Source organism: Ischnura elegans, chromosome 10, assembly GCF_921293095.1.
Source record: "Ischnura elegans chromosome 10, ioIscEleg1.1, whole genome shotgun sequence".
NCBI classification, from domain to species: Eukaryota; Metazoa; Arthropoda; class Insecta; order Odonata; family Coenagrionidae; genus Ischnura; species Ischnura elegans.
In genome coordinates this window covers 40402804-40422057 of record NC_060255.1, presented here as the reverse complement: position 1 = coordinate 40422057, position 19254 = coordinate 40402804, and the positions used below count along the sequence as shown (strand labels likewise).

The window sequence follows — 19254 nt, the reverse complement described above, 5'->3', positions numbered from 1 at the left end:
CTTTCGTATGTACAAGTACTCTATATACATACAGACTGTAGACGGTCAGTATATTCAGTTTCCTGAATAATGGCCTACAATGTTCAGTAGAAGGAGGAGTTATTATTCTTATGGCTTTTTTCTGTTACAGAAAAACAGAGTTGGTAGCTGGGGCATTACCCCAGATCTCTAGCCCATAACTCAAGTGACAGTTGAAAAGAGCATAGTAAATGGACTTGAGATGTTCTGAGGGGATTAGTAAGCTTAGCTTCCTCAATACTTAGTGATTTTAAGAGTTTTTTTGTGATCTCTGAAATGTGTCCAGTCCAATTTAGTTTTGAGTCTAGGTGAAATCCTAAAAGTTTTACTGTGTGCGCCTCGCGCATTAGGGATTTTAGGCTACAGATGAGATTTTGCGTTTTGTCTTTATTTAGTGTATAACCATTAGTTTTAAACCATCCGATAAATTTTTGCAGTTGTGCAAAATTGTTGCATCATCAGCATACAGGATCGAGTCTGATGAGAGGTTGTTGGGGAGATCATTTATCATTATTAAAAGAAGTAATGGTCCCAGGACAGAACCCTGGGGAACTCCATATTGAATTTTAATTGAAGATTTTTGCCCCTCCAGATCGACACATTGAGTTCTACCAGAGAGATAAGACTGGAAAAGTGTAAGTTCTAAACCAGAGATTCCGTAGAATTCCAGTTTCTTTAGAAGTAAAGGGTGATGGACACAATCAAAAGCCTTGGAAAGGTCACAGAGAGCAGAAGGTTTGATTGTTCTTCAAGAGAGCTTATGATTTTGTTAACAACCATTTCCAAAGCCTGAGTGGTAGTTTTTCCTGAACGAAAACCATATTGAGAAGGGGAGATCAAACTATTGATTTCTAGGTAAAGATATAATTGGGATTTGATCGGACCTTAAAAAACTTTGGCAAAGACAGGTATCATAGAGATTGGACGATAATTCTGAGGGTTATTCTTTGCCCCTTTCTTGTGAATGGGGATCACTCTTGAATATTTGAGAGCTGAAGGAAAGACGCCAGATTGAAGACATGTGTTGTAAATAATACAGAGTGGTTCAGCAATATTTTCTTTTATGCTCTTGAGTAGGTTGTTATAAAGACCATAGATATCCTTGGAGTTCGAGATCTTAAGTGAATTTATTGTTTTTATGACTTCACGGGGTGTTATCCACTTCCAATGAAACTGCTGATTACTTACAGAGTTTTTACTTAGGAGCTGAAGAGCCTTACTTTGGTCTGTCGTGTCTGTAACAATATCATCCACAGATTCTATAAAGAATTTGTTGAAAACATCTGGTGATATTGACTGATACGGAGAGCTCTTAATTTTCCCAGTTTCTTTGTTGATTATTTTCCACATTGCCGCAATTTTATTCCCAGAATTGTTTATGGCTGTGTTGTTGCAAATCTTTTTTGCACTTATGATACGTGTATTATATTCTTTACGTAATTGTAATACATTTCACCGTAACTTTATTTCCTGAACTTATCGCTTTTTCTTTTGAGGTTAACCCTCATTATATGGCTAAGGGTCATAGGATCAATGGCATGCAAATTTTATATATGGCAGTTGAGAATATACCAGTATTTAAGTACTTTCATCTCAGCAGCATATACAAGTATCCGTGAAAAAGACAAGTAATTTAAGGGTGAATTGATTTTCATGTTTTCCTCTTTTAAGGATGCATAACCAAATTGGCTTATGGTATGTGACACCCTGCCTTGTAAATGTTACTCATATGATTGCTGGAAAGACTCCAAATGCATAGAGTACGTACATATTTTAGTCTTAAATTTTCGTAATTCAATGGTGCCATCATGGAGGATATGCTAGTCTCTGGGACCCAAGAATGGGAAGAAAAGTAACCCCCGCCATCTTTGCTAGGGAAGTGTACTGCCAAGAACCTGGTAAGAAGGTACATAGTTGATTATGATAGGGCACCCCTCAAATTTGGGTGGACAGAGAGATTGGTCAAGGAATGATCTGCTTTTGCACATACTTGCTGTCTTCGGGTCCCTTGGCCCTCCACTTGAGGGGCCTGGTGTAAATCATAGATATGCCCAATGTAAACTAATTTAATCTATTTCTACTACCCAGTTCATTCCCTGCCTGTAATGCCTTATTTTCTAGGTGAACTCATAAGCTCATTCCACAAATATGTACATAGTAAGTCCTTGCTATTGCACATGCAAGCATTTGCGTGAAAACTTTATTTTCAAGAATTGGATGATGTATGTAGTCTATGTGATGATGTAACATAGAGATTTCCATTGGAACGTATGTAGTAAACCCTACAAACTATCTACTCCCATAAAATATGGAGTATAAACGAACACTGAAACTCGTCAGCAGAACATGCGTGCATGGTGGCTTTATGGATTTTGAAGCTTTTGGCATAGTTAACTGAGAAATTTTCATTGGCAATCTCAAGATGAAATTGTTTGTTTTGAGGGACAGGATTTTTTCATAATTTGTGCATGTCTCAGAATTCATAAGTGAAGGTATACAATGAAGAACCAGGGAAGGCAAGTACTGGGCCTGGATTAAGGGGACTTCTAAAGGTAAGAACAACCCAACAAAAATTTACTCTCTGGAAACATCCTTTTCACCTAAAGGTAGTGCTGAAAATATATGTGTAAAATTTTAACTACAGATATATATTGAAACAGATATACAGAAACATAAACACATGACGAAAACATAGTGTTGCGTGGTTTTTGGTGGGTTTTGGGGAGATAAACCCCCCTCTTCCTGAGCTTAGAGAAATTTTTTAGTTTAATCCATTTCACTTAATTTGATTAATATTACTTATAGAGTAGTGTAAGGATCAAGTAAATATCCCTCGGAAAGCTGTGAAACCACCATTTTGTGCCATTTATGTGAAAGTTTTTCTAGGGGAGGGCCCCTGCACCTCCCGCTTACCCTGGTTGGTATTCCACACCCTCAGACCCCCCAGTGTTAGTTGCGCCTAAAAACCCCCTTGCGTTGATTCCTGGCTGCGCCCTTGGCATGAAAGTGGAATGTCCATTAACTGTCCAATCTAATTAGTAATCCGTTTAATTTTATTATACCCCTTTATGGACCCCCCCAAACAAAATCCCTGACTACCTCAGTGGTGATCGAGTTCAATATATTATGTACTGATGCAATCAGTGCTTAGACAAAGTAGTTATGGTGGATCATTACAGGTGGCATATCAATGCAGAATGTAGATAACACAAGTTAACTCATGCCCCATCTGTAACAGTTGGCACAACTTGTCCCGTCTTCAATGTGTTATGTATAATGCGTGCATCATGTATACATAGATTTTTATAAAATTTTCATTTTAGATAATGTGAATGAGTGCATGTATTAAATAAGAATTACTAATAAACTACTTCATAAAAATTCCTTGAAGCATTCGATTGTTAAAGCAGTGAAATGATCATATTGCTTGCTCATTTCAATGGTTCAATTTAAGAACATGCATTTCAGTAGATTAATGCCTGTTTTCATGGTACATTAACACCTACAGGTTAATGTCTAAATGTATGAACATGAGAATGAACGCCAAAATGCACTGTGTAACCACCCAACTTGTGCGAATGCATGCACTGAAAATAGAACCTGTTCTAATTTGGTTCATGCATTGGTGCATGTTCCGGTCCACAAAAATCATTCACACAAACATACAAGTTAATGTATACGTTTGTGTGAATCATTTTGGTGGACCGGAACGGAACATGTACGAATGCATGAACCAAATTAGAACAGGTTCTATTTTCCGTTCATGCACGTAACGTTCGTTCACGTTTGTGTAACCAGGCCTTAAGGGTCTGGGTGTGTCCTGCTCGTTATGCCTGCATACAGCCTCACCCTTTCCCATACCCCCTTCACAGTGACGAGGTGTGAGAAGGTTAAGAAAACACTTGAGAAGTATTTGATCATCATTTTGTAGAAATCTGTAATTCAAAGAATGAGGAAGATAATAATTCAAACAGCTGTAGTAATTTTCCACACTTTAATTATCTCGGTCGGTTTCGATGCTTACACATCATTTGAAGAGCTGAGTGAGGAAGAAATAATTGACTGGAGGTCTCCGAGATGTACCTGGTTTGCAGGATAATGGGGCAGGTGAAATGGATGGAGAGGAAAAGGAATGAAGAGTATTTGGTAGTTCGGGAAGAAGGGAATAGCATTTGGAATTAAGAATGGAAGAAATAGGATTTATTGTGAATCGATCATGATTTGTAAAAAAATCTCAATGAAGCCTGTCTTAACTGGCAGAATAACTTAATCACAAGTGGTATTGGTAATAGAGAACTTTTTAACGAACTTTTATTTTTATTGTTCGGGAAAAATACATTTTATTGCTGTATATGCAGAGTTTTATCTTACAATTAAATGAAGTTACCCGATTATTTTTTGTAAAATGGGTCAAATCTTCTATCATTTTTTTGGAAATAAAAATTAATACTGCATTTATTCACCTTAATATTTAAAAATCCTATGGGAGGGTAAAAATGTTCAAATATTTAATTGAAAGTGAGGAAGTAAATTCAGTGTTTTTTTTTAATGCTAATGAAAGTTTTTTCCATGTTTTTTTCCTTCCGTTTGTATTGCCTTTTGAAATTACCGCACTACTCGATCTCAAACTGTTATCGATTGTATAGTATCGTTTATATCGATTCATTGTCACAGTCGATAGTATTTAACTATTGATAGTATCGATTCATCAAGTTTCTTCAACATCTCTTCCGGTGCCTCGTGGGCTGCAATCGTGGACAAGAGATGAAGGTACGTACGAAATCTAATTGAATCACCTTAACTACGTATTTTTGTAATCATCGAGTGAATAATTAATTTTTATTTGATAATGGCTGATATTCTCACGGGGTGTAATGTGATTTATTGGTACTGGTTGAGAAAAATGCACGTAGACCTTGTGGTGCTTTCCTGCACCGAGAAAGGTGTCACTTCGTTAAAACATGTTCATCGTTACACATAACTATTTATTTTTGTAATCATAGAGTGAATGTTTTGTTTTTATTTGATAATGGCTGATATTCTCACGGGGTATGATATAATTTTCTGTATGTGGTAGAGAAAAATATACGTAGACATAATGGTGCTTTCCTGCATCGAGAAAAGTGTCACTTCATTAAAATATTTTCATGGTTGCTTACTTTAATTTGTGCTTCAAATTATTAGTAGCAATCTTATTTCTCGATGTTTTTTAAGCCAGTATCCTAGTTCTATAACATCACCTTCAATGTGCGTTCGTTCCTTTAATTACAGTTGAACGTGTCCTGTCCGGCCTCAGGGTCGCAGAAGTTATTTGAAATCAGCGATGAGCATAAGTTACGTGTATTTTATGAGAGGCGGATGGGGGCTGAGGTGGAAGCTGATGCTCTTGGAGATGAGTGGAAAGGATATGTTGTCCGTATAGCCGGTGGCAATGATAAACAAGGATTTCCCATGAAGCAAGGAATCTTGACCAATGGTATGAAATATATATAGTTAGTTAGCTCATGTATGGACTAGTGGTATGACTATTATTATGTACAAATTAGTTAAAAATAGCTTGAATTCATTAGTAACTGAATTCCTATTTGCTGTAATACTTTTCAATTGGACCAGTTGTTGCTAGTGGTCACAGTTTGGTAGAGACGTAGTAATCCTTCGATAGTTAATGGATGCGTTCACTTTCGTAGTGTAATTGGCAATTATTAAGAAAGCATCTGCGTTAATACTAGAACACCTGAAATGAATCTGTTAAATACTCAAGATTAACCGCATGTGTAAGTTGGGGAAATAAAACGCTGTATGTAGGCTTTGCCAATGGTGAGGGCCCATTATGGATTCACGAGTGTCACGGATGTTGGATTGAGTTTCGTACATATGAGGGGGAGATTGAGGAAGATAATGACTATATTTGTTTTGGGAATGATCCTCTACGCACCTCCTTAATTTGTGCAGGACCATTTTAACTCAAAAGGTTGTGTTGATAGCTCTGGCGAAGGAAACGTTGAGAATGGCTCTTTGGCTTTGATGTTTAAGGTATAAGGACATAGCAATGATGATCCACTCAGCTCGCTTTGATGGCTATGAAGAAAAATCATTGTTCCCTATGTTTTATTCCTGAGTTATGTCCTTATCAACTGTTAGTGTGATCTCCTTTTTCCGTTCAAGTTGAAGTTAATGAAGTTTATCGGCCTTGCCATTGTACAATATTATTCTTGGTGATTCGGACTTGACAGTGATTCCGTAATAAATACTTTCTGCATTTCAGGCCGAGTTCGTCTTCTTCTTTCTAAGGGACATTCTTGCTACAGACCACGCAGAGAAGGTGAAAGGAAACGTAAATCAGTTCGTGGATGCATTGTAGATGCCAACTTGAGTGTACTTGCTTTAGTTATTGCAAAGAAAGGAGCTCAGGTAATTATCATTAATTGTTTTCATTGTAAATTTATACTTTCTCAAGTTATTATTTTTTTAAATTTCCTTGCTCTACACAGTTCTTCTTTGGAATTGGTTGAATAATTAAAAGTAGTAGGTCAAATTTTTCTTCATTTTGTATGTGGGAATTGTGTTATCTGTTTTTTGGTAAATGCTTACTGATTATGTGGAGTTGAATGTCGTAAATATGTGAGAGAGAGAGGGGAATATTGCTACATGAAGTTATTTCAACTTTTGGGAATGGATTTTCGATCACTGCATACATTTTTAAGGGCCATTATAGATACAAAAGATGGTGTCAGAACAGTCCATCAATGGAAATTATGCATACTTTAAAATCACTCTTTAGTTTTCATGTTCGATGATAAGGACATAGCAATGATGATCCACTCAGCTCGCTTTGATGGCTATGAAGAAAAACTATTGTTCCCTATTTTCTAATTCTGAGCTATGTCCTTAAATTAACTATTGGAGATCAGGAAATAGTGGGGAAGCTTTCATTCTTTACTTAAAGCCTGAAAATCCAGCTAAGAAATATTTTTTCAGGCTTGAAACAACAAATTGTCTTCAGTTAACTGTAGAGTTCACTCAGAATATTTACAGCTTAGGTAATTCTTTATGTGCTAGTCACTGAGTATGAGATACACATTTTTTCTCATTTTTATTAGCTTCATTACAATATTTAATGTGTCAATGATGAATAAACTCACATTTTGTTCGACTCCGATTTTTTTTCAATTTAACAGGATATTCCTGGATTAACCGATACATATATTCCCCGTGGACTTGGACCCAAACGAGCCTCAAAAATTAGGAAACTATACAATTTGTCCAAGGAAGATGATGTTCGTCAGTATGTGGTGAGGAGGCCTGTTGCTCCTAAGGAGGGAAAGAAAGTTCGTGCGAAGGCACCCAAAATTCAACGCCTCATCACCCCTGTTCAGCTTCAGGTAAATATATTGTGGATTATTAGTGAGCTAGAGGACATAGCCAAAAGTTATGTTTTATAAGGTAACACCCACCAAGTTTAACAGGCACAGGAAATATGTTTATGGCATATTGGAGATTTACTTTTACTTTGATTAAAGTGGAAAGTCTCATTTATTGAGAGGGACAATCACATAGATAAGGCATTATTTTATGGAATCTTGCCATATGTGTACAAGAACAACTTAGGTTTTTCACAGATTTTATAAAATGTAGGGCTAGTTTTGGTTATTACTTCATCATCAGTTAATCTTGCTATTAAAAGGGAATATGTTTAGCGTTTATGTTTGAGGGAGGGATGACTTGTGGTGGGTGCTGTGGTAGAGGTTGTTGTAGAATGGTTGTGGGACTGATTGATGTGGAGAAATTTGTAGGAAATTTGTCATCAAGTTATTGATGAGTCTTTTTGCACATATTCCAATCTCCCTATGTTCCAATATGATAAATTAGATAATTTGTTACCAGGTGCATTACCTGGGATTGAAAGGTACTGCTGTGTATTTAATCCAGAATGAATTTTGGGAGCTTGAAATGATGTCTGCTGTGAAGGTAGTGATTTTTTTTTTACTCCTGTTCATAAAAATTTGTGCTACCTGAGCAATACTAAAATGTTGGAAACTGGGTTACTGTTGGGTATTATCAATTTGCCCACTTTTGTCCCGAGGTCACCAAGCTTCAAAACTTAATATGTATTCTCCAAAATAATGCTCATCCCTGAATCCAACCCATGATAATGTTTTTACAGCTGTTGTTGTTATCCCTTGTGAGTTGTCTCGTGAGTGTCCATTGTTTATGCAATTTTCTGTTCTGGTTACCCAAGCAAAGAGGTACTTATCTGTAATGAAGACAAGTATGTTATTTATTATACTTAAATTATTTTCGCCAGTGGCGTAACTATGGAGGGGGGATGAGGGGATGTATCCCCATCCCCGTAGCATCAGAGAGATCAAAAAAGTGTAAAATCTTGTCTGGATTTGATGTTTAATAACTGCATCTGTTTAAAGCTAAGTTTTGTGCCAAAATGATGTGAAATGCATTTTCATTCCTAGTTACGCCACTGGTTGTCACAGACTTTCTGCCCTTAGTAGGATTGGTTAAATTTAAGTCCTAGTTGTTAAATTTTGTGACAATCTTATAAAAACAGGCGAAATGATAATACTGGGCCATAAGTGGCCATTCTTGTATTCATACACCCCTACTCTTGAAGTAGGGGATCAATGTCGTCTCTCAAATTGTGTAGTAATCTTTTTGTGTTAGAATCCAAGGAAAAACTAGCGTGTTTCATTGGAGATAGCTCATGAGATGGAGTCACTCTCACATGGGTCTATCCATTTCAAATCACCCAGAACATTTTTAATTACAGTAGAACCTCACTTATAACTTTCAGCGGAAAACCAAAAACAGTTTCATAAGTGAGGAAGTTTCATATGTGAGGTTTTTCGGTATTTAGCACCAAATCCTTTTCAATAGGGGCCGGTCTGTTTCCAGGATGTAATTACTCATTTGGGGGCAAGAAATTGAAGCCTAAAGGCAGTTTTACACGGTATTCTGCAATCTGACGTACGTGTGAAGGCACAATCAAAATTGCGTTGTGTAAAGCGGTGAACTGCTCAAACACATGCAAGAATGCGTGAATGCGAGACTGTAAAATAGCCCCTGTTCTAATTTCGTTCATGCATTCGCGCAATTCCACACCATTTTAGAAATTAATGCAGCTCTAACCTGCGCAATTCCGTGCCCCATGTAAAACTGCCTTAATAATCTTATTTACTCACAAGTAACACCACAGATGATGTGTTACTTCAAGAGAAACATAACTTTACATTCCTGAACATCATTACCCACGGTTGAAAGTCTTGGTCGAATCGCTTGCATTTCTGGCACTAAGCCACCAAGCTATCATGTTGGAGAAATTTCGGAGTGGTAATACTAAATGTTCGCAGAGAAGCCAATTTTTGAAATAGTTTGCCCATTAACAGCAGTTTTCAGGAAATTCATTTTACCACCTGTTAGACAAACCCAAGATTAGAGATTGAAGAAATGAGATACCTGAGGAAAGTCATCCATATTAACCCCATTATTCAAAAGCAAAATTTCACTTATGCATCACGAAGGCTTCGCACCCTGTGGACCCGGGTTCATGTCCTGGCCGAGGCAGGAGCCCAGTATAATCTCCCCTCTGTATAATGTTTACGCACTAAAAAATTGAAATTTCCTGTGAAATTTAAGCAACAGTAGATTGAATCTACCGAGTATAGCTTCTCTGTAGGCATTCTTCTGTGAATTTTGTGCCGGGAACTTTGACTAACAAGCCGCGTGATTTGTCTTCATGGAATAATTTACTTTACCATTTCTGATAACAGCACTGGACACTTATTGTACACCAACATAATGGTTATAAGCCATTCCTGAGTCGAAAGGAACTGCCTTATCTTTCACGTTTTGCATTTGACTTTAATAATTGCGTGACTACTGACGATGCAAGTTATTCTCCGAGAGCGTTCACACTGACTCTTGTTCTGTTAAAAAATAAACGATTGCCACCAGGCAAAGTTAAGCTATTAGCTATTCAAGGTCACTATGTTTCATTTAAACCCACTGAGTTACAAGTTGGGTCTGTTTTGATCTCTGTGCTGCGTAAGCAACTTTCCCCCAGCTCGATTCTTCCCGCAGATGTGGGATTAGCCCGTGGATGAAGACTATGCATGCTGTTTTTGCAATTGTGTTGAATCACCATCGACTTATATCGATACTGGAAATACAATAATCTTTTTGAATGTCCTTAGAAGCCAAAATTTTAGTACGCGAGGATTTTTAACGGTTCATTTAGGCATTATTTCGCTGGGGCGACGGGAATCATAGCCTTGGAAAAATTCTAGACAATCTTCCGTTGGAGATAGATATTCCGCAGTTCGTAATTCCGGATTAACGATCATCTACAATGGTTAAAATTAATGTCTAATAAACAACATCACTCATTATTAAAACTTATTATTCTATATTGACATATGTATGTAATGAGCAAATAATACTCCCGCTCCTGTGACTGAAAGTGGTGCGCGTATCTGTCTTCTCGTAGAGCAGTTCTCTGACAAGTCGTATAAGTGAGGTATTTTATCTCATTGGACTGGAAAAATACGTTTCCTAACACAGGTCGTCATATAAGTGAAAAGTTTCATAACAGAGGTTGGAAATACATGGGTTCATATGGAGTTATGTATTCACCGGATCGTTAAAAAATCTGTGTATAAGTGAGGTCATCATATAACTCAGGGTGGTATAACCGGGGTTATAATTTATCCTGATTATTTTATCACTGGTTCTCTAAAAGTAGACTATCACAAAAAACCATTTGAAAAAATATATACAAGCCATACTTTTTTTGGCAGCCATTTTTAAAGGGTTGGTTGGGCAAATTTTGATGGAAAAAGTGGTTTGCATAAAGTTAAATTCTAAAGTTATTTTAAAAGATATCAGATAAATTAAAAACCAGTGTGATCATTATGAAAAGAACTTTTGGAAACCATTTTTTTATCATAAAATACAGTCGGTCAAATTCTTTCCTCAAAAACTTGGGAAAAATTTGTCAATACTAACTTTATAGCGCCATAAATTTTTATGAAGGAAATGAGACACTCTAATAAAATGTTATTCCTTAGTTGAATACTAAAAAACTACTTGCAGTGTAAGTTTTAGCACCTAGAATGCACTCCTTTACTTCTAGAGCTTCTAGAGACTCAAACAATGCCGAAAGCCTTTAATGTTGATTTTCACAGGTTAATACTTAAAAAGGGACTGAAGTATTTCACAAGAAAATTAAGACTGAGACTAGTGATGGCATAAACGACTTTTTGTGGACCTGCCTCACCGCTCATAACACACTTCTGAGAGCTGCTTGAACAGTGCGAATCAGCAGTGTTTCTGGGTCGAGGGTAGAGGGGAAGATGGTGAGGGGGAATTTCTAAGCGAACATTTAAAATGCAACATTTCCTAGATCATAATTTGAAAAATTGATTTCAAATCAATCATGTATTCCATAGTCACAATGTTCAACAGGTGATATAACTGAGGAACCATTTCTGCTGATACACAATATCTTTCATGGAATACGGGAAATGAATTCAGTCTCCTGTGCGTAGAGATGACGGCAATTTAAAAACTTCTGTTGCAACAAAATATTCTCTCCAAAACTACATGATCATGTTAACAATTCATGATTGATTTCCTTGATTAATCTTAGTTGCTAAGTGTTAGAACAAATTTTCATTTTTGTCTCTTATTATTTTCATAAATTTTCCGTTACCGAAAACTTTTACATCAGTATCTTCCACCATTCTCTTTCGCGATGCATGGAACATGCAGGAGAGAGAATTACGATAAGGGTCATATGAGATTCTTTACTGTAATACCCAGAAAATGAATCTGTAGAACCTTTCAAACTGTGTGAAAAGATGAGTAGTGGGCTATCCACTTCTTTTGACCTGCCAAATGTGCGATGAGCATCACACGGAAAATGTTTGTGGAAGGAGTCGTGTGCTCATGGAGTCAAACTCCCACCGTGCACAACTCCAACCAGCACAATGTGCGCTGAGGGAGTCGTGAGCGCTGGGAGTCTTAACTTTGCCTCACACAATTTCAGCGCACATTGTGCACGAAGGGAGTCAATCTGCCGCTCATGACTCCAACACGCACAGTGTGCGGAGGGGAGTCGCGACTCACCAAATAAGACTCTCACCTCACAGCTTTATCTGCTCAGTCGCTCATTTGATCTGACTCTCTCACTGAGTGCCCATTGCTGAGACTAATACATTAATAGTAGTGGAGCAGTGAATTTCAATTAAAGTGCAACCACTTTACATGCTCTTGCAGTGCAAGCAAGGGCTTGTACAGAGTGCAATTTAGCACACAGGGGCTTCATTAAATAATTGCGCAAACAATAAGTTGTGTTTAAACCATAATAATTACATTTATAATGAAAATGTATTTAAAAATGGAAATACTTTACATGGTCTGCATCGTGGCCGCCATCTGTTGTAACCACAACACACTTGCAGGAGTAAGCTGCTGTACAGAATGAATGCTCCTTTATGATGAACACACTTGTTTTTAAGTTATTCTGATATTATTTAAATTAGCTTCATAATTAAACGTTATGCAAACCACCTTTTTCATGAAAATTTTCCCAGCAGCCCTGTTTGATTTGTTGCCAGCCAGAATTCGATTTGTATTATTTAGAAGCTTTCCTTGGTTCAGCTATGCAAAGCAGAAGTATCAAAATTGCATGTTGTAAATTTATTGTACTAATTAGTATAAATAACCACAATTGGTATTCTTTTTCTTAATTTGTGGTACTATTGTGAAGTCACATGTCCATGGTCAGGCAGCACTTGGGATTCACATTATTTCTTTGTGCGTTCACGACTATGGTAAAATAATTTCACATTGATTTGGGATGACTGCTTTGACTAATGTGGTTTTTCTCAGTGTTCATGTGAGACAGTTATTGTTACGGGTACACTCGCTGCTCCCGATTTTGAAGGTGTTTTGACGCTTAATTAATGTGGTTTGAAGAGATAATAATAGATTTACCAGAAAATTTTCCTGTCCCAGAAAATCCATTGCATAAATACTTATATAAATGGTGACATCATTAATTAATAGTACAACCTGTAATAGAGTAATTTCCTTCATCAAAGGAAATGAAAGGCATTGATTGCCATTCATCACCCACCATTAGTGTATTGATGTATAAAAATTATTTGGTTTTAGAAACCCCAGTTAAGACGAATGGCAATGGTCAATTTTAACCTCATTTGAAAAAAAGCCAGATTGGCACCCATGCAATGCCACTCCACGTGACGTCACTGGGACCTAGATTCTATATGAGTAGATGGGAGTTTTACATCGTCTGAGATTACCAATGCATGTATGAGGCACAGCTCATGGAAACATCTCTTAATCGCCTATTAAAATTTCCTATGGTCGGAAAGTTTCCTTTGTTTGATAGAGTATAAATAATTCTCATTAAAGCCAGGCACTATCTGCTACCAGGGTACTCTACGCTACCACCATGCTCGGCAGCAAGCAGCCTGCATCGTAGTGGCATTCATAGCCTTGCACCCAGGTGGCCTCACACAGCAGCAGCCAGATGTCACACGGGCTTTTCCCAGCATTCATATTTAGCCATTGCATTTTTGTGCGCTTGAATCACTTTTCATTAAATCACAACAAATACATGCCGTCATTTAAAAATCTAAAAGGGTGAAACATGTACTCTAGGAGTAATAATCTTTTGATTTAGTTAATAAAAAAAATAACAGGAAACCACCCTATCCACTGTTGTTGGTTCACATACATAGTGATATTGCATTTGATAAGGGCATATTAAAGTGGTTAAGATGTATTCTTTGTGTTACCTTTATTATCTTCATGCTTATTATGCATATTTTTCAGGTTGATTATTTAAAAAAATGACCTATCAATTGTGCTCTTCGAATCAATCTTGGTCACCACTTCTATATTTTCTACTTTTGTCAGTGCTCTGTGCCAGCATTCCCTCGCTGTTACTTTTAGTTGTTGATAATTATTATGTAACTATATATATTCACTTTAAATGGGCTGGAGGTACCTTCAATTTACTCAGTGACTCATATATGGAACGTCCTCTTTCAAGTCTTCTTGAGTCTTGTTTTGAAATGAAAAATTTTGTTGAGACCAGGTTAGGTACAAAAAATTTGATTCGACATATGTACTTAGTTTAAAAAAAATTATTCTGCTTTAACTTCCTTGACTAAATTGCCTTAATTTCCTGGATTTGTGGATATGAAATGCTTGATAATTACATGATTTCTCCACAGCATTGCTTTTATTGGCTCAGTATGCAGAATCAACATTTATTCTAGTCCTAAACTAATGAGAAATCTGGAGTTATGTAGTAAATGCTGAATAGATATAAGAATGTGATTGTTGAATATTATTTTAGCGCAAGAGACATAGATTGGCACTGAAGAAGCGTCGTGCCCAGAAACGTAAGGACCAAGCTGCTGATTATGCTAAGCTTCTGGCCCAGAGGCAAAAGGAAGCCAAAGAGAAGAGACAGAAGGAGTTGAAGAGGCGTCGTTCTGCATCCATGAGGGACTCAAAATCATCAAGCCAGAGTGCTCCAACTGCTGCTGCTCCAGCTGCTGCACCAGCCCCTCCCCCAGCTAAACAGAAGAAGTAAAATGTAAACCATCATTGGTAATAAATTTGTTTATGGCTGAGAAGGTTTACTCATTCCACATCTACTGTTTTATTTCTGATCTCAAGGTGTTGTGAAGACGTCTTTAGGAAATAGGGTATCCTTGATAAACTGGAGACATGCAGGAAATTTCAATTTCGAATAAGCATTGCTTTTCATTTTTATTTTCTATTTTAATGTACTCCACGGGATGAGAGTAAAAATTGTAACAGCACTTGCCCAAGAATGAAAATTAAGGTTTAAGCAATATGACATGATTTCATGGGATATCTCTATAAAATGCTATTAGGCTTGTTAATGAGTACTTCTGTTATTCGTACTAATTACTCTAGCAGGAATGAATTAGTGCAATGGGAATGATGTACTTTGTAATACTTATATTAATATCTGATAGTTTACTTATTAAAGATGTGGGTATGTTGAAAAACATAGGTCTCTGAGATGTTCAGAGATGGGTGACATAGGTCTCAGAGATGTTCAGAGATAGGTGACCTAGGTCTCTGAACGCTGTTGCAGTTACAGAAATCTTGTATTAGTGCTAACGTGGAAGAGTGGATCATGCCTAAAAGACTCCAGCTCTAAGGTATGGAATCTGGATTCTTGTAAGTCTTGTGCGGCTGTACACAATATGTTGAGGTGGGCTCATTCTTAAAAATTCCTAAAGTGGTAAGTATCACAAATTCTCTTCATACCATTCTTGCAAGTTCATTTTTTGGCAATTGAATTATCAAAAAGAATGAGTAGAGGGCCATATTTGGAGAAGTAAGACATTTTCTTATAATGGCCGCCTTATTTGTAGAAATAATGAAGTGGTTTGTTATGCTTGCACTCTGTTCTACCTCTCAAAGTAATCTTTTAATTATGCGTCTGTGCTTAAAAGGAATTTGATGCGATCTCAGCTTGCCACAGAACCTGGCCCTTCTGTCTTTCAAATTTATATTTGAGGTCCCTAATGTTAAATGAAAATATGCAAATAAGCTGACATTCTGATATTTGCAATAGGGTGGTTTCCTTCATCAAAGAAAACGAAAGGCATTGATTGCGATTCGTTACCCACCATTAGTGTATTCATAATATACAAATTATTTTGTTTTAGAAATACCGGGTTAGACGAATGGCAATGGTCCATTTTTATCCTCATTTGAAAAGGTCCAGATTGGCGCCAATGCGATGCCACTCCACGTGACGTCACAGGGACCTAGTTTCTATACGAGAAGATAGGAGTTATACGTCGTCTGAGGTTACCAATGCATGCATGAGGCGCAGAGCTCAGGGAAACATGTCTTAACAATCACTTATTAAAACTGGCTAAGGTCGGAAAGTTTTCCTCGTCTGATTATATATTATTAATAATCCTTATTTAAGCCAAGCGCTACCAGCCAGCAGGGTACTAGGCTAGCCGCTAGCAGCCTGCGTCGTATCAGAGCTAAGCCTCGCCTCAAGGTCACCTCGCAGGGCGGGAGGGGGAACCAGAAATACGTCATGCGGAGAGACTTCCCGACATTCATACTTTGCCGTCGCGTTTTCGCGCGCTTGAAAATTTTCAATTTTCATTTAATCGCGAAAAATAGATATCGTCATTTAAAAATCTAAAAGCGTGAAATACGTACTCCAGGAGTAATAATCTTTTGATTTAGGCAATAAAAAAATAACAGGAAACCACCCTACTACGTAACTTTGAAAAGGAGATGGGCAAGGCTGCAATGTGTGTTACAGCCACTGTAATGTTGGGACTGATACATGGAATCGTTTTCAGTAAAATTGAAACTACTAACACGGGGAACTTCACCAACAGCACCATTGACTGATATGTTACAAGCAATAGGTCAATCTGATGAACCATTTTACTTACTGTTTATTTTCAATGGTATCAATTGTAATAAATGCATTATGCTGAGATGTCAACAGTATTGGTACTTGGATATTTGCAATATTTTAGCTTTTCATGTACTGATGAAATTTCAAATTCATTTTGCAAAATTCTAATAGGTCACTCAACTATGGATATCTACACAATATACAAAATTATGGTTGGTTTTGTGGGGGTGATTAAGTGCTTCTGAAGTAGGATCATTGCTTCGAAAACAAGGAATAAGTGTGAGCATTGGGGTTTCATGTATTCGCACATATTTTAGATAATTATGAGAGAACATGTCTGATGGCAGATGTGATGAGTAAGTTGTCCGAAAGTGGTTTTGGTTGTTAAGGGTTGCTTAACTCCTTCTTAGCAGTATGGAAGGATAATATCAATCAGCTGGTACTTGAAACTGTTGTATCACTAACGCTTAAGTGTCCTTTTTTCACATGTTGAACACTCATCTGTATCTGGGTGAAAGAACCGTGATACATACATGCATTAATGCTTTTCTCCTCCACCCCGTATTAGACATTTTCATTCTAAAATGGTTTTCAAAATCCCCGTAGTACATACTTCACTAGCATCTTGTCTCGTTTGACAGTTCACTATATTGCCTCAGTGTGTCGATACAGACAGGAATAAATGTCAGGGTAGCCCAAGGATGAATGTTCTTAAAAAAAAAGTAGGTTTTTGAGCTAGGAGCCTTTTCTGAACGAGACATCATGGCTGGTGGTTGGAATTCTCTCTCGTTATGCAATTACCTGGAATGAATCTCCTCTCCAAGAACACATTTTACCCAGGAGGAATTCCGTTCCTTCCAGTCAGACCAATGTTCTGCCATCTTAAGTGAGGTTTTGGCTTAAAGATTTTCCCTCCTGTCTCCAGCTATTTAACCACATGCATATCATGACTATAATTTGCACACCATCATCTGGATGAGTGCTTATTTCCATCTTCCTGTCTACATAAAGCAAGCAGCACAACATGACATGCATTACAATGACTTATCAAATGGCCATCAACCTGGCAATGTCAATTACTCTATATATAATATTATCAAATAGTGAAGGCGTTGGTTAATATTCATTGCACCACAGCTACGAGCATTTACTAAGAACCCAGTCCCTGTTAGTATTATGAAGCCTCTGAACCCTCTCTTATTAGTTATTTAGCTCTTTACAGCAAATATGTGGTTTTCATATTCAGATTAAGCCATAAACTAATGAAGTGGACAACGACTAAACCATGACTAAACTATATAACTTGGAATATGAATATTTCAGTGCTGTTCATTACTATTGTACTGGTATTTGTGTGTTCAAGGGCTGAATATATATTTATCCCTCTACCACGCTCTAGGAGCATACACATGCTATGCCAGAGTTCTTGTAACTCTTAGCATAATACGGCCTAACACAAGCTGGCACAAAACAGAAATAAGAGCATAGATGGGTGAATGAAGTCTGAACTCCTATGTAATATCTATGGAGAGAACAAACTGGCAGTTGACTAAACAATGTATAGCTGACCGTCTCCCCTGAGAAAAATTACTACAAGCCGGATGTGCCCAGGCATAAAAAATTATTTCGAATTATGTGGAGGAAGGAATGATGAAATATTATTTCACCACTCCCGATACAAAACCCTCTTCAGGGGAAATGATGAGAAAGTACACAATTTGGAATTATAAAAAAATATAGCAAATTTAATTTGAAGAATTTGTGGCATCAATTTTCTCACCGAGCTCTTCCAACAATTGGCATTTTCTCTCCTCCATTCTCACAACGTCGTTTAACATTGATTCAACCATAACAGTTCTAACCTTCTCATCTTCACGATACTTTCTCAAGAAGTCTCTAAACCACATAGGAGCTATTTCACAATTCTGAGTATTTGGAAGTGTCTCTCTTTCTTCTAAGATTTTCTTCTCCTCATTTGTGGTCTTTTCCTCATTGTCATTAATTTCTTTTTCACTGCATGTGTAATTATCAATGTCCGACATCAACACATCAGCGGAGTCATCACCAACGTCCTGAGTGCCAACTGGGCGACTGATGTTCGGATCATTTTTGAAAATGTCTTCAAGTTCGTTGTAATATTCCCAACGGCGCATAGACGCCTCACTTCTTTTGCTCGTATGAATCGCCTTGAATGTTTGCTTAAGATTCCTCCACTTTTTATCACATAATTCCCAAGAAACGGGAGCACCCTTTCTCTTCATGTTCTGAGCAATCTTTCGCCACAGCACTTTCCGTTTGATGGTATGGTCCTGAAATTCATTCTGTAAGCACTTGTATTCCTTTATCAATTCCAGGACATGTCTCCGATCCCAAATAAACTTGCCTAGACATGAATAAGTAATAAACATATTTCAAACCAGTTTATACTGTAAACTAATTCCGTTAAATCAGAAAATTTTCATAATTAGCAATACCTTCCCAAGGAACCGATCCATCGGATTCATTCAATAGAACAACTACCTCTTCCATAGTTATTCCGCTAATACTTCTCTTTCTAAGATAAGTTAATCACGCAAATGCCTAGTTTGAATTTGCCTTTTCTCTCTAAGTCAAATCGATGGCATCATAACGAATTCACACATACAAGTACAACCTTCTTCGCTGCCTCTTCGACAAGTTTCCCCTTCATCCATTCTGATTCTCTCGCCCGGCAACGAGCTTGAATAACGAAATTTGTGTTATGACGAAGTGCAGCAGTC

General features: G+C 37.3%; 2 protein-coding genes across 2 annotated transcripts; one reads left to right on the top strand and one right to left on the bottom strand.

Moving 5' to 3' along the window:
- The first annotated feature begins 4684 nt into the window (after positions 1-4684).
- LOC124166833 (40S ribosomal protein S6) lies at positions 4685-14717 on the top strand. The gene is made up of 5 exons (XM_046544530.1): positions 4685-4788; positions 5290-5494; positions 6284-6429; positions 7197-7400; positions 14420-14717. Exons 1-5 carry the CDS (start codon positions 4783-4785, stop codon positions 14657-14659), a joined length of 801 nt encoding a protein of 266 aa, XP_046400486.1. The 5' UTR covers positions 4685-4782; the 3' UTR covers positions 14660-14717.
- Positions 14718-18212: 3495 nt separating this feature from the next.
- LOC124166832 (trihelix transcription factor GT-3b-like) lies at positions 18213-19204 on the bottom strand. The gene is made up of 2 exons (XM_046544529.1): positions 18970-19204; positions 18213-18878 (listed from the first exon to the last, which is right to left on the bottom strand). Exons 1-2 carry the CDS (start codon positions 19022-19024, stop codon positions 18241-18243), a joined length of 693 nt encoding a protein of 230 aa, XP_046400485.1. The 5' UTR covers positions 19025-19204; the 3' UTR covers positions 18213-18240.
- Positions 19205-19254: the final 50 nt, after the last annotated feature.

What these genes read in the sequence shown, in the direction of transcription:
- LOC124166833 (XM_046544530.1), top strand. An exon ending in GCAAGGAATCTTGACCAATG is followed by an intron (nt 5,495 to 6,283) that starts GTATGAAATATA and finishes TCTGCATTTCAG; the next exon opens with GCCGAGTTCGTCTTCTTCTT. An exon ending in TCACCCCTGTTCAGCTTCAG is followed by an intron (nt 7,401 to 14,419) that starts GTAAATATATTG and finishes ATATTATTTTAG; the next exon opens with CGCAAGAGACATAGATTGGC.
- LOC124166832 (XM_046544529.1), bottom strand. Translation starts at nt 19,024, where the DNA reads ATGGAAGAGGTAGTTGTTCTATTGAATGAATCCGATGGATCGGTTCCT. An exon ending in TGGATCGGTTCCTTGGGAAG is followed by an intron (nt 18,879 to 18,969) that starts GTATTGCTAATT and finishes ATTCATGTCTAG; the next exon opens with GCAAGTTTATTTGGGATCGG.